Source organism: Raphanus sativus, chromosome 1, assembly GCF_000801105.2.
Source record: "Raphanus sativus cultivar WK10039 chromosome 1, ASM80110v3, whole genome shotgun sequence".
Lineage (NCBI taxonomy): Eukaryota > Viridiplantae > Streptophyta > Magnoliopsida > Brassicales > Brassicaceae > Raphanus > Raphanus sativus.
Window position 1 is genome coordinate 26,194,972 of NC_079511.1, and position 14,325 is coordinate 26,209,296.

The window sequence follows — 14,325 nt, forward strand, 5'->3', positions numbered from 1 at the left end:
TCAAACTATAACACAATAGCCACTTCATGAACATAACGTGGACATATACTAAAAGTTCATAAAGAGTTTTGGTCAAAGGATATGAATAAGATATATAGTGGACAAGAACATAGTCCGGATGGATTATGGATGATGTCATGATCCAGACAGATCATGGACATACAAAGACATTCATGGTCGAATTTATCTAAGAGAGATAAACCATATGATCCGAATGGACCATGAATATCATGAAAGCATTTTGTTGATGCAGGTTACCAGTCCGATCCACACAGTGCTAAGTCCCAAACCGGCTATGTTTTCACATATGGAGGCACGACCATTTCATGGAGATCAGTCAAGCAGACTATATCAGCCACATCATCCAATCACTCGGATATATTGGCGATCCATGAAGCAAGCGGAGAGTGTGTCTGGTTGAAACTCATGACACACCATATTCGGACAGCATGTGGGATCACGGATGGTAAAGACGAGCCGACCGTTCTTTACGAAGACAATACGGCCTGCATAGCTCAGCTCAAAGATGGTTACATCAAGGGTGACAAGACTAAGCATGTTCTCCCCAAGTTCTTCTTCACCAACGATCTTCAGAAAGAAGGAGAGGTCAAGGTCCTCTAAGTCAGATCTAGCGAGAACTCAGCCGACCTCTTCACTTAGGCATTACCAACATGCACGCTCAGGAAGCTTATGCAGCAGATTGGTATGCGATCACTGAGAAGCCTTCAGTGATATTCACTTCAGGGGAAGTAATGCGGCTGTACTCTTTTTCCTATCCATGGCTTTCCGTTTTTACCACATTGGGTTTTTGGGTTTACCATGGAAAGGTTTTAACGAGGCAGTATTCCAAACGCATTACAAACTCTAGACGGTTATGGCATTACAATCTCGGTTTTTAACGAGACAGCATCTACGGCGTTTTGAAAGCACTTCGACATATTGGACATCAAGGGGAAGTGTTATAAATATTGTAGTGATGTCCATATGGAAAGTCCTAGATATACTTGTTCCCCACTCCAAGTTAAGCTTTGTCTCCAAGCTATTGTATCCTATATAAGGAGATCATTATTCATGGAATAAGACACACCAATTCCTATCTTCTCTTCTCTTCTCTACTTTATTTACAACAAATTCTTGGAAGCTTCTCTATTATTAATAATAAGAAACCCTTATATAGGGATACAACTTTTAGAATATAGAAAATCTTAATATAAATTGGAAAATTTAAAACTAATTATTAAATACAAAACTATCAAACTCTAATTGTAAAATATCCTAATTGGAAAACTTAAAACCAATTATTAAATAGAAAACTATCAAACTCTAATTGTAAAATATCCTAATTGGAAAACTTAAAACCAATTATTAAATAGAAAACTATCAAACTCTAATTGTAAAATATCCTAATCTATCTAACCATAGTCACTTATCACTCTAGTGCACAAGACACATGATATGTCATAGCAGCCGAAAATGGCTGTCTTGTTTGCTTTGCACGCAAACAGGATCACATATTTCCTTCTGGACTTTTTGCTTGGTAATTCCAGAGACAAGTTCTTTCTCTATCATTGTTTTCATAGCATCAACCCTTAGGTGGCATAACCGTGCATGCCAACTTGAATGATCACTCTGAGATCGAAGTTGCATGCACTTCGCTTCTTCTATATCCATTGTAACTTTGACACTAACCGTGTTGTCGTTGACTTTATAGTAGTTTCGGTTTCCAGTCATGTGGTTACTTGCTCCATTATCTAAATACCATATCTGATCACCATCAGTACTGGAATCAAACTCTTTGGGTTTCACGTTTCTTTCTTTGAGATAAACAATCTCATGCATCACGAGTCCATCAGCTTAAAAATATAGTACTCCGCTATCCCAATATGACCTTCCGCGGCCTCTTCCTCTCCCATAGTAACCAACACCTCGACCGCGTCTTCTATACTCTCCATGACAGTTGCGTTGTCTTTGTGGTTATGTATTGGTATACATAAGTTTGTTTTGACTCTCCTGCGTATCTTCTTCTTCCTCGGTTATACACTCTTCGTATGTTTTCAAGCGACCTATGACATCTTTGAAACTCGTGGTCTTTAAGTCCAGTACTTGTTCGAGAGAATCAACCATGTGTATGAATTTCTTGCGTGGTTGACTTCCCAAGAGTTTCTTCACGAGCTTAGATTCTTCTTTGCTCTCACCTAACGCAAGCTTCTTTTGATGCTATCTCTGATATTTTTCCCACAAAGTCATCTATTTTATCAGTTCCTCTTATCTTCATCCGATCAAATTCAGTCATCAGTGTTTGGAGTCGCGCTTCTCGAACCCTATTTGCACCTACATGACGAGCTTTTATCGCATCCCACACATTCTTTTCAGAATCGAGATTTCCAACTCGTAAGGTCAATGTTTCTGGGATGGATTGGAATATAAGAGCGAGCCATATTCTTCTTCTTTATTCCACTCGATTCCTCCTCGACCACTCCCCATACTTCATGAATTCTGAGTAGAATATTCATCCGTGTCGTCCATACGGTGTAGTTAGTCTTGTTTAACATTGGACAATTGATTGTGGATGACCCTCCCTTCTTCTTGGTTGTTGTAGTGGCTAAATCACTATCTTCTCTCGGTTCATTTCTCAACGGTTTTTTTTGTTCTGATACCAAATATAAGCTCAATATTTGTATAAGAACACAGTACAAAGAACTTTCTTTATTATCTTATGAAACTTTCTTAAAACTTAAGCATTCACACGATCTCTCAAAACTCTTAATCAATACAACCTTCTTACATTTTATTATATAGATATAATATTTCCTAATCTCATTAGGAAACTAAGTATTCTAATCCTAACTCACTTAGAATTGGTATAACTTAGACTCCAAATTAACCTCATGTTTATCTCTAACATGTATAACACTGAGGAGGTAGATATTACTGAAAGAATGCTTGATATTTTTTTTCTCTCTCGTCGTCTCCTTCTCATCACTTAAGAGCATTTCCAACCCTATGATATAATTGCATCTATATTCTATAATAGAGTAAAATCTACTCCAACCTATTTCTATTTCTCCCTCTAAAATAAAGATTGCTATTTTTATCTCTATATTTAGGAGAAAAATAGCATTCCTCTGTAATAGAGACATACTTTTTTTATTTGCAAAATAGTCCTTTAACTTTTTGTGATTATAATTAAAATACATGTTTGTAGATAAATATAATTTTTTACATATAATAACACAGTTTTAGTTTATATAATAATTTTTAAAATTTCAAATTATAAATAATCATAAATAAAAAATACTATTAATTTATTCAAAATTGAAAAAAATTAACAAAAGAAATTTAACGTTTTATTTAACTAGAACTAAAATTAAAATTTAACTATTAAAAGTTTTACATATCTTTAACATATTAATAAAAATCTTTAAGTTCAACATAAATATTAATCAATACTTATTTCTCACTTTGAAATGCATTAACAAATTATTTATGTGAAAATATAGTAATATGGTTAGATAATGTCAATTTTATTTTATTATATATGATAGCTTTTTGTAAATAAATTTTTTAGTTTAAATAATATTGCAAGTTTATGAAAATTAAAAGATTACATGAAGTTGGCAAAAAGAAAAAAAAGATTACATGATTGGGTGATGGTCTGAGAGAGGAGGGGAGATAGTTGACAATTGACATGACGGTATTTTTTCTATTAATTGTGCTGAACAGACTACCCAGATGGGCTTTAAACGTAAACAGAAAAAATAGAGTCCAACTAGGCCCATTTAGTTCAGTCATCAGCGGATGAGCTTCTTCCCGAGTATTGTCTGGCTACTAACCATCTGAAGAAATGAGATCAAATGCAGCAGCAAAGAGATGATCTTGATAACAGCTCCCGTTTTCACTACTTGTTCTCACCTTCTCCTCCGCCATTCACATCTTCCTACTCCTCCCCTTCGCCATGAATCAACTAGCAAAATATTCCGTTTCCGAAGCGTCTCCGCTGTCTCCTCCTCCTCCTCCTCCTCCTCTTCTTTGTTGCCGGCACCTCGTCCGGATAAGGCGTCGGAGTTGAGGGCTCTGTGGAAGCGATTCTGGAAAGTGGCGGCGCCTTTCTGGTATTCAGAGGATAAAGACCAGGCCAGGCTGCGTCTTGCCGCCGTCTTCGCTCTAACTCTGGCCACCACCGGCATCAGTGTCGGCTTCAATTTCCTCGGCCGTGATTTCTACAATGCTCTCTCCAGTACGTTTTGTCTTCTTCTTCTTCAACTTTCCACTTGTCACTCTTAACGTTTCTTTCTTTCTTGATGATTAATAAAATAAAAATAAAAAAAAAAGACAAGGACCAAGAGCAGTTCACCAAGCAGTTGTTTTATTACCTCTGTGCTTTTGCCGGCGGAATTCCGGTGAGCTGAAAACCCTTTTTTTTTTTGTTTTTTACCTAAGAAAAGACTACCGCCCATATGATATGTGATTGTTTTTGTTTTTGGCAGTTCTTTGTGCTGAGAGATTATGCAAAAGAGACGCTATCACTGAGATGGAGGTCGTGGATGACCAAATACTACCTGCAACGCTATTTGAAAGATCAAACCTTCTACAAGATCCAGTCCCAATCGTTGATTGACAATCCTGATCAGCGCATTGTTGACGACCTAAGTTCCTTCACTTCCACAGCCTTGTCTTTCTCTCTCACCCTTTTCAGCGCCACCATCGACCTTATCTCTTTCAGCAACATCCTCTTCACCATCTACCCTCCTCTCTTTCTCGTTCTCTTCCTCTACTCCTTTGGTGGAACTGCCCTCAGTGTCTTTCTTGGCAAGGTATAACATACTTTCATTTTCAGATTATAACTCTCTCTCTCTCTGTTTTGGCTCTTTTCCTTTGAGTGACATTGATCTCCCTCTTCGATTCATTCAGGGATTAGTGAATCTCAACTTTCTGCAAGAGAAGAAAGAGGCCGACTTTCGTTACAGCCTTGTACGTGTGAGGGAAAATGCTGAATCCATTGCTTTCTACGGAGGCGAACAGAATGAAATGCAGCTTCTACTTCAGCGTTTCAGAAGCGCCTTTGATAATTTAACTGTAAACTTACTTACCCTTTTTTGTCTCTCTCTCTCTCTCATTATTCTCTTATCCCTACCTACCTTCCTCAATTCATTCTTTCACCACCTGCAGGAATTGCTGATAGCATCTAGAAACCTAGAGTTCTTCACTGATGGTTACCGCTACCTCATTCAGATTCTTCCAGCTGCTGTTGTTGCCCCAATGTTTTTCTCTGGCAAAATTGAGTTTGGTGTTATTAACCAGTCAGTCTCAGCATTCAATCATATCTTAGGAGACTTCTCTCTCGTTGTTTATCAGTTTCAAGCTATCAGCGCTTTTTCAGCTGTCATTGACCGACTAGGTACGTAGTCTAATTTTGCATCTCTCCTACTCTTCTTCTACACTACTTGTTGCATACATTAAACACAATGACTTCAGATAGATATATAACACAGTACTTTGTGGCATCTCTAAAATTGGCCCAGATGAAAAGATTAGAAAAGTGTTCTCTATTCTGCTCAAAAGTGAGCCTTCATGACTTAGGGATTGTCCTTTTTTACGCATCTAACCACTTCTTACTACTCAGGTGAATTTGATGATCTCTTGGATAATAACATCACCAGAGATCCCTCTCACACCATGGACGAGATTGAGCTGACGTATCAGAGTTCTTCTTTGCTAGATTCCAATGGTTCAGTCGAGTCTCGACAGAACCAAAAGCTTTTGGAGATCGAGGAGCTCACTCTTCAGACACCAACAAATGGAACCACATTAGTTCACAACTTAACTGCAGATATATATGACAAGGATCATCTACTGGTTAGCACTCACTTTTGAGACTGTTTCTGGTTTCAATCATTTGGACTGGTAGATGCTAAATAAATGGCAATTTAACAGATAATGGGTCCTAGTGGGAGTGGTAAAACTTCTCTCCTAAGAGCAATGGCTGGTCTTTGGAGGTCAGGGAAAGGAAGAATCACCTTCTACCTCAATCCTCAAGATGATTTTACACAGATGAAATATGAGAGCCAGGAAAATTCAGTGAAAACAAGTTCGGGAGAGGTGTTATTCCTTCCACAAAGGCCTTATATGGTTCTAGGATCTCTGCGTCAGCAATTGCTTTACCCTACCTGGAGTACTACTGTGGAGCCAACACCTGGTGGCAGTAAAAAAAGACGGTACTCCCTTTCAAAATTGTGACTTGTTAAACAAGTTATTTCACCTCTTGCATCTAAGTTTCAGTTTAAGCAACTGACTCAAAAATAATTTTTGAGTCAAAAATAAATCGGAAACCATTTGAGCTTTTAAGCAAATGCATTGATTGTGTCAGGTGCCTCGGCTCTCATGGAAAAAAGATGATGGAGTTGAAGAGGGTTATAAGCCGACAACAGATGATCTGATGCGGACTCTAGAAAATGTTCGTCTTGGACATATAGTGGATCGCTTTGGTGGTCTTGATTCGTTACATGAGTGGTCCAGTGTGCTCTCACTTGGAGAGCAGCAGCGCCTCGCCTTTGCGCGGTTATTGCTGTGTCAGCCAAAGCTAGCTCTCCTGGATGAATCCACTAGTGCTTTGGACGAAGCCAATGAGGTACTACTTGGTGCTTTCTCCTCCCATTTTCCCATTTAGTTAAGGATATCTAGCTAGTAACAGTGCCCATTCATTTTCTCCTGATGCCTAGGCACACCTCTACCAGCAAATCCAGTCAGCTGGGATTACTTACATAAGCATTGGCCACCGGCAGACGTTAACCAAGTTCCATAACAAGATCTTACACATCGCAACGGCAGATCCTAAAAGCATAGAACGCAACTGGAGAATAGAGGAAAATTCTTTGCACGGTCCATTGAATCAATAAGAGGTGCGGAGTGAAAGACGATCAAAACTGTATTTTTAAAGAATCGTACGTGTAGATGATCGTAGAGGGCAGTAGTCCCTTTTTGTACATAAAAGTCTTGATTGACGTTGTTCACACAAAAGTCAAAACCAAAGAAAGATGCAAAATAAATAGAAAACGAGTTTATACAGTTACGCATACACAACAATATCAAATTAAGCAAGCTCAAAAATATATAGGGCTTGTCTACTGCCTCCTGTTCTTCATTAATCTTACATCTGAGTGCTTGTCTACTGCCTCCTTTTCTGTTTCGGTTAATGGTTCTGTTGGTGGTTTTTTTCAGGAGTACAAAGGGAATCAGGCTGCATCTTGCCGCTGTCTTCGCTCTAACTCTGGCCACCACCGGCATCAGTGTCGGCTTCAATTTCCTCAGCCGTGATTTCTACAATGCTCTCTCCAGTACGTTTTGTCTTCTTCTTCTTCTAACTCTCACTTGCTTTCCACTTTTATCTTCCTACTGTTAACGTTTCTTTCCTTCTTTCTTTGATAAAAAAGGAGAATGTTGAGGTAGATTGGGACGCAAGCTATCCTATTCCTATTGATTTGTGGTTATCTAAAAGGATTAGGAATTATATGAATAGTTATGTCTAATAAGATTATGAGTTATATAGTCTTTGCCATTTATTTACGACGGTGTAATTCCATATATAAGGAAACTTTATGATTATGAAATAAGGTAATAAGAAGTTTTCCCACAAGTTTACAACATCTCTCTCTCGCGCTCATCGTTTCTTCAACTCTCGACTAACAAAAAGAAGGGGAAAACAAAAAAAAAACCAGAAAACCTAATGTATCTGAACAAATCGAATCCGAAGGCGGAGGCGGAGGAAGCTGAAACGGCAAAGATCGATCCTTCAGACCTTGAGGTTAGTGAATTTACAAGTTGTACAAGTGTCTATCTGATCAAAATCTTTTCTAATTGATTTTTGTTTTTTTTTTGTTTTTTGCTATTCGTTATCTTCAAACTTTGTTTGACAATGAATCAAAACTAAGAGATGATGTTTAACCTGTTCAAATTTTTTTTTTTTTTTTTTTGGTTTCAACAGCAGGATGTGAGAGATGGATCGAACTGGAAGGGACTTGAAAAGTTATCTTCGTCCGAAGATGAAACTAATAAGGCGATGATATTTCCTTTGTCCGTCGAAGATGAATCTAACGGGGAGGGGATAACGTATTTTAATATGTCCAAAGAAGCTGAATCGAATTGGGAGGAAACTGAAAAGGAGGCGCTAGTGTCTTTGTCCGAAGCTGCCAAAAAGATCGTTCCCTCACATTTTGCGGCTTTCATCGACGAAATAAAGGTAAAGTTAAATGCTTTTTTTTTTTTTTGTGTAATCCAACCCAACCCAACCCAACCAGAATCATATTTCAATTTTGGTCTTTTTTTGTTTGTTAACAGCTTGTGCCGCAGACTGACTTATTGAGGGTTAACGTTTACCTTAATAAAGCATTTTCCCAAGTATCGTCATTACCATGGTTTAACATGTTAAAGAAATCTCCTTTGTCCGATGTGAGTTTTTTTACCTTTAAAAAAAAAAAAAATCTTAATTAGTCTACGTTAATGTTAGATTCCTGAAGCTGATGATATCTTGCTTAACAGGTTCCCTTTTCTCATATTCCCAAGTCTGTCTTCGAAACAGCAGTGGAGTGTTGTATCAACAAACTTCCATTTTATACACACTGGAATTTCGTAATGTGGGCACTTGATCGCCTTCTCATTGATTGGGCAGCACATGCCAGAGGCGAAGAACAACCTCTTACCCAATATCAGGTATTCTTTTTGTATTTGTCTTATTCCATTATTATTTTATCTTGTACTTATAAGTTAGTGTCTGGTAAAACATTATTAGGTCGCGACATTGGTTGAGTTAGCCATGGTATTGCGTGCTTCACCTGATTCTTTGACTTGTCTTTTGCCGATGCTGAGGGGGAGACCTATGTATCATGGCCAAGACAAGCTTCCGCTTATAGTTTGGATGATGGCTCAGGCCTTCCAATCTGATTTACCTGCTGCCTTGTATTCATGGGCGCATAACTTGCTGCCACTAGTTGTTAATAACGATGAGTGCTACAGCTCTCAGTCAATTGATCTCATCCTTCAGTTTGTTGAGAAGTGAGTCCACTTTTAATATTCCCTCCCTCCCTCCCTCCCTCCCTCCCTCCCTCCCTCCCTCCCTCCCTCCTCTGCTTCTATGTCTAAAATCTTGTTTCTTCTTTTAATCAGGATTTTGTCCTCCAATCCGAAGGCTCGGGTTCTACTCCTCCTAAACAAAAATGTTAGGAATGGAGAGGTGCTGATTCCACCTCCTTCGTTTGAGACGTTGGTGCGGCTTACATTCCCTCCTCCATCCGCTAGAGTAGAGGGGGCAACAGAGAGGTTTGAGGCAATTTATCCCTTGTTGAAGGAAGTAGCCCTTGCACCAGGAAGTTGCGCACTGCAACATAATATATTCACTTTTTCCTTGAAATTAGCTGGTGGACAAGGTATTGGCGCTAACTAACGAAACACCACCTTGCTTCCCTATTGAATCCTATTAAATTTACCCTTGCTTTTTTTGTTTTACAGGAAATCCTGCTCTAGCCAATGAAGCTACAGCTATCGCCATCAGTGTTTTGACACAAAACGTTGACTGCTTTACGCAATGGGAGATTCTCTACAAGGAGAATCTTGAAGCTAGCGTTCTTCTTCTTAAAAAGCTTGTAGACGAATGGAAGGATCATTGCCTCAAACTATCACCATGCTCGGATGATGCTCGCACTGTCAAGCATGCTATGTATAGCTTCAGGATGGAGGTAATTATGCCTCCCTTAGAATCTTCTAAGCTACTATTATCATCTCTGACCTCACCTGCTATAATATTATTATTTATTTGTCTGTAGAACGAAAAAGCCATCACTGAAGGAGTAGTCAATCTCTCTCTTTACAAAGAAGCTGACAAGTCGTGCAAACTGATCTTGAGGAGACTACTCTCCCGTGGAAGTGGCGGCCTCGGAATAGGATCCTTAACCGCTATGTTTATAGCCGCTGCAGGAGGTATTGTTGGAGCCGCACTTACTCTGTATATATCTTGCAAGTAGCATATAATGAATGGGTTCTCGCTGATGTTGAGGAGTGTGGTGTATACAATCCTCTCTTAAAAGAGACTTATCAGAATATTTAACGACTTGTTTGATCTAAATGTATTATCTATACTATTAAAGCAGGATCCTATTGGCTTTTTTACTAAAAATACATTATTTTTTACTAACATTGCATATCTATATATAATAGTAAACCTAAAGTGACATCACTATTTTTTATAGGAAAATAAAAGTGAAATCGTACGGTGGAGATTGTTGCTATTATTCAATCTAATGGATGAAATTTTAGATTCATTAAGTCATCTGACGTCATCAATATTAATGCCAATGGACGCAAACATCATCTCTTTGGTTTTCTTTTTCTGAATAGTCACTTTCCAAAAGACACAACTTTTCAGAATAAAATCCTTTAGCAAATTTATATATGGTTTCTTTATCTCAGCAGATCATCATTGTGCTTAATTTCCAGCTAAATTATTTTTAGACATCAAACATTTACAAATTTAAAATATATAAAACACTTCAGAAAAGTATATTTACAAAATATATATATATATGGTAACTTAAATTTTATCAATTATCTGTTTCACTGCCAATAAACATAAGTTATGAGTCTTTGTTCCGCCATCGATCAGCATATGAATTTTCCATTGCTTTGAAACTTTCTATATACAATAGCAAACTCATTTTTGGACCTGATGTCATTGTTTTTTTGTTACCAAACGGTTGAGTTTGTTTTAGTTTGATGATCTAACGGTTAGAATACTGTGTTTATAAAATAGTCTGACGTCAGCTATATATTGCGCGAAACAATGCTTCATTTGTTGTCTTCTCCGAAGCAACACGTCTCTTAATCCACAAATATTTTACAGTCGCGTCATTTAACGAGTTGCAACTCTTAACAATTTTATATATTGAAAATTATAGTCTTCTATTTTCCCATCTATCCATGAGCATCATCCTCATTCATCATCTCTGCATGTATATTCGAATTGATTTTACTGTCGGTAGGTTGTAAAGGCCAACCATGGCGTTTTAGCGTTAATCGGTTCACAAATCGGTTTCACTAAAAAATCTTTCGTTTCCGGGTTTTAATGGTTGGAATGGAAATATACAAGCGAGATTTACAGATATAATGAAAGAACAACAAGTAAACACAATACTTTAGTGGATGGTGACAGATCTATTGTAAAAGTTGCAGGAAAGTTACCGATATATAAAAGAAGAAAAGAGTTATTTACTATTTGGCCACTCGTCAAGCGAAACATTTTTTAATAAATGGTATAGATAAAGCCTTGCTATTATAGTTATGGAATGCTCATTCAGTATTGGACACCTAGGAATTCATTTAAAGTTAAGTTTCTGATTTAGTAATATGTTATCATTAAAGAATGTGTATACACTTAATGTTCAAAGATAACATATTGTAAAGTTTTTGAGAATAAAGTTTATCTCATGTAAGGATAAGATAAAGTTAGAATTGGTTTGTGATACATGGAAGGGACTATGCCGGTTAAATGACATACAACCTGTAACAACCCGTCCCGTGGAACACCTGCCCATGGACCCCAGGTTCACAGCGCTGCAGCGCACCGACCCCACCCCTCTATTATGAGATCTCACTATCTCCATAATTAGGTTGTTGGTGAGACTCGAACCCAGGTCCTCACCCTTTAACAACATTCCCACAGGACAAGCTGTCACCAATTGATCTGCAGGTCACTTTGGTGACAGCTTGTCCTGTGGGAATGCTGTTAAAGGGTGAGGACCTGGGTTCGAGTCTCACCACCAACCTAATTATGGAGATAGTGAGATCTCATAATAGAGGGGTTGGGGTCGGTGCGCTGCAGCGCTGTGACCCCAACTCCTCTATTATGAGATCTCACTATCTCCATAATTAGGTTGTTGGTGAGACTCGAACCCAGGTCCTCACCCTTTAACAGCATTCCCACAGGACAAGCTTGTCACCAATTGATTGTGACAACCCGTCCCGTGGAACACCTGCCCATGGACCCCAGGTTCACAGCGCTGCAGCGCACCGACCCCAACCCCTCTATTATGACGATCTCACTATCTCCATAATTAGGTTGTTTGTGAGACTCGAACCCAGGTCCTCACCCTTTAACAGCATTCCCACAGGACAAGCTGTCACCAATTGATCTGCAGGTCAATTGGTGACAGCTTGTCCTGTGGAATGCTGTAAAAGGTTGAGGACCTGGGTTCGAGTCTCCCAACAACCTAATTATGGAGATAGTGAGATCTCATAATAGAGGGGTTGGGGTCGGTGCGCTGCAGCGCTGTGAACCTGGGGTCCATGGGCAGGTGTTCCACGGGACGGGTTGTCACAAAAAAGTCGACTTTTTATTATGACAACCCGTCCCGTGGAACACCTGCCCATGGACCCCAGGCTCACAGCGCTGCAGCGCACCGACCCCAACCCCTCCATTATGAGATCTCACTATCTCCATAATTAGGTTGTTGGTGAGACTTGAACCAAGGTCTCACCCTTTAACAGCATTCCCACAGACACAAGCTGTCACCAATTGACCTGCAGATCAATTGTGACAGCTTGTCCTGTGGGGAATGCTGTTTAAAGGGTGAGGACCTGGGTTCGAGTCTCACCAACAACCTAATTATGGAGATAGTGAGATCTCATAATAGAGGGGTTGGGGTCGGTGCGTGCAGCGCTGTGAACCTGGGGTCCATGGGAGGTGTTCCACGGGACGGGTTGTCACAAAAAAGTCGACTTTTGCAGGCCCCGACCCCAACCTTTGGAAAGGTGACCATTCCTTTTCTATAAATACAAGGGCAAGTCCGTGCCTTTTGCAGGCACGTCAGGACTTCATTCTTCTTCCTGAAACACAAAAGAAAAACCAGAGAAAACAGAGAGAAAGTCGGATGGCAACAATCCAACCCCAAGAGTGGGATGAAGGCAGCAAAGAGGCAGTTTTGATGGCAATCAAGAGGGGGAGTTGTGAAACGACCTCTGGTGTGTTTTGATGATGTTTGCCACGCCATGGGCTTCCTCTACAATCCATTACTACACATTCAAATAGCCAGGAGAGAAGATGGAGGGCCGGAATGCACTTCCAATGGTGGAGACAGCCTTGAAGGCAGTGGTGTGTAGAAAGGCAGTTTCATGGGAACTGAAGTGGGAAGTGATGCACGACCCTTGGGTTGGTGTTTGATCATGGATGAACACACCCCTAGGCTTCCTCTACATCATGGTAACACACGCAAATGGTTAGAATTGAATGGAGAAGGCCGGACTCCACTCCCAAAGGCATGTACAGCCTTGAAGGTGGATGCAGTGCAGAAACTGTTTCATGGAAGTTCCATGAAATGGATGATGGGTGCGACCCATGGTTGGATCTTGTCAATACTGGAAGTATATGATAAGGCATGATAGAGGCGTGCAATGGCGGAGCATGGCCAGACATGATACAGGAAGCACAAGATCTAGTAAGATCAAGTCCAAGGTATAACATGTACATATGATTACTTTTGTGGTTTATTTTGGTGTCTCTTGAGGTGCATATGAGGGCCAAGTATGGCACGCCCTTGGAGACCATATATTGTGATGTATTGTAGGGTACAGGACCCTGGAGAATGGGGCGCGATCATAGTTGAACTAATTCATCCATATGGGATGGTAATTAGATGCTATTACATCAACTAGTGATTCATGGTGGTTCATGAGTGAACCTGATCTATGGTTTTGCATTACCAATGGCTTCAGGCCGTGGCAATGAGGTAATGGAATCATATGGTATGATAGGTATCAACCTTGGGTTGGTACAAGATTGGCTGAGAGCCATAAAGAAGAGCAAGACTTACCAGGTTCATTGGGACATGGTTCCATGGCCGGTTAGGTAAGTGTGAGACTCATCAGTTCTGAGTCATGTGGGTGGTTGGTTGATTGACTCAGGAACTGGTGGCATTGTTAATCTTGTTCTATGATGTTCAGACATGGAGGTACTGAACATGGAGTGGCCGATTCAGAGAAATCTCTCCATGGCCTTAGTTGGGCAGGTAAGTGGATATCTGATAGTTCCATAAGGAATTGTTAGGATCCGACTTCACAAATATCTCTTAATGGGTATTTATCATGAATTATCATGGTGAAGATTAGTTTTATCTCATTGATTTAGAGAGTGGTCAGTTATGGCCATATGGGCTGTTCATGGGCGAGATCAGTATGATCGGAGGCCCAGTCTGAGAAATCTGACTTGACCAATTCTCTTAGTTATGATTATCATGATTTATCATGAATTTAATTAGTTTTTGGAGCATGTTTGCTTGTGGTGGT

General features: G+C 39.6%; 2 protein-coding genes across 4 annotated transcripts; both read left to right on the forward strand.

Annotated features, from left to right (window-relative positions):
- The first annotated feature begins 3,806 nt into the window (after window positions 1-3,806).
- LOC108853491 (ABC transporter D family member 2, chloroplastic) lies at window positions 3,807-7,065 on the forward strand. Its single transcript, XM_056989302.1, is given in 10 exon segments — window positions 3,807-4,237; window positions 4,333-4,400; window positions 4,488-4,814; window positions 4,912-5,076; window positions 5,170-5,398; window positions 5,624-5,856; window positions 5,935-6,202; window positions 6,347-6,384; window positions 6,386-6,628; window positions 6,720-7,065. Coding segments are annotated over 10 exon segments (2,115 nt in total). The 5' UTR covers window positions 3,807-3,870; the 3' UTR covers window positions 6,897-7,065.
- Window positions 6,759-10,441, forward strand: LOC108853232 (uncharacterized). 3 transcript variants are annotated; one of them, XM_056989290.1, is made up of 10 exons: window positions 6,759-6,899; window positions 7,219-7,334; window positions 7,431-7,801; window positions 7,982-8,236; window positions 8,335-8,445; window positions 8,536-8,706; window positions 8,786-9,048; window positions 9,160-9,419; window positions 9,502-9,728; window positions 9,816-10,441. In XM_056989290.1, the coding sequence occupies exons 3-10, from the start codon at window positions 7,724-7,726 to the stop codon at window positions 10,011-10,013; spliced, it is 1,563 nt and encodes a 520-aa protein (XP_056845270.1). In that variant the 5' UTR covers window positions 6,759-6,899; window positions 7,219-7,334; window positions 7,431-7,723; the 3' UTR covers window positions 10,014-10,441. The 3 variants fall into 3 exon arrangements, with proteins under 3 accessions (XP_056845270.1, XP_056845271.1, XP_056845274.1); XM_056989291.1 differs by having other exon boundaries at window positions 7,612-7,801; XM_056989294.1 differs by having other exon boundaries at window positions 7,219-7,801; window positions 7,985-8,236.
- The last annotated feature ends 3,884 nt before the right edge of the window (window positions 10,442-14,325 follow it).

Bases quoted from the DNA above. Each gene is read 5' to 3' on its own strand.
- LOC108853232 (XM_056989290.1), top strand. From the start codon at position 7,724: ATGTATCTGAACAAATCGAATCCGAAGGCGGAGGCGGAGGAAGCTGAA. The intron at 8,446-8,535 runs GTGAGTTTTTTT...CTTGCTTAACAG, and splicing joins AGAAATCTCCTTTGTCCGAT to GTTCCCTTTTCTCATATTCC. The intron at 9,729-9,815 runs GTAATTATGCCT...ATTTGTCTGTAG, and splicing joins TGTATAGCTTCAGGATGGAG to AACGAAAAAGCCATCACTGA.